Source organism: Dinoponera quadriceps, unplaced genomic scaffold (assembly GCF_001313825.1).
Source record: "Dinoponera quadriceps isolate SergipeBrazil2010 unplaced genomic scaffold, ASM131382v1 scaffold2847, whole genome shotgun sequence".
NCBI classification, from domain to species: Eukaryota; Metazoa; Arthropoda; class Insecta; order Hymenoptera; family Formicidae; genus Dinoponera; species Dinoponera quadriceps.
The window spans coordinates 1-689 of NW_014556849.1; the positions used below are offsets into that span (position 1 = coordinate 1).

Below are 689 nucleotides of genomic sequence, written 5' to 3' on the forward strand. Positions count from 1 at the left end.
TTTCGTACATGTTGTCCCTGAACATCACACTGTGCCTCCGCAACAGCACGGTACCGGTACCTGGACAAATCTATTACGCATCGCCAATGTACTCGCAGTCCGTGCAGCAGCATCCCGTACATGCAGCCTATTCGGCGTATAATACAACGCATCATCCGGCACATCAACCAGACAGTAGATTTGTGCCACAATCGCATCCAGTGCTGTCGAATCAAGATTCAAATCCGCCAGCCACAAACTCATTAGCTACACCTACGCAACAAAATACGTGTACTTCCGTCAAACCAGAGGATGAGCAGGTCAATGGGAACGATAAAAAATCTGAGCATTCCGACACTAGCAATGACGATAGCAAAGTTAAGCCGCTGGTTAAAAAGACGTCAAAACATAACGTTAAGTCGGCTATAAATAAGAACTGTAAAATTGAGGAAAATAATGTGGTTGCGGATGTAAATATCGAAGTTAACGTCGAGATAACGCAAAATGGAGAGACGCAGAATAAGGATGACCAGGAAACCATATCTACTCATACGACGACTATCGTATCTGAATCTACCATCACCAAGAGGGACGAAATTGTAGTGAAGATTCAGGAAAGTGTTGCATTGAAAGAAGATCAAGCTGAAAATGCTATCAAAACGCCAACTGACTCCTCAGCCACGTCAAGTATCACATCTCCTGCACCTGTA

The 689-nt window shown here is 44.3% G+C and overlaps 1 protein-coding gene across 1 annotated transcript; it reads left to right on the forward strand.

The window, feature by feature from the left end:
- Window positions 1–8: 8 nt before the first annotated feature.
- LOC106748303 lies at window positions 9–666 on the forward strand (the record flags this gene model as incomplete). Its single annotated transcript, XM_014626692.1, has 1 exon — window positions 9–666. A coding segment is annotated over exon 1 (658 nt), but the record flags the coding sequence as incomplete, so codon positions are not given.
- Window positions 667–689: the final 23 nt, after the last annotated feature.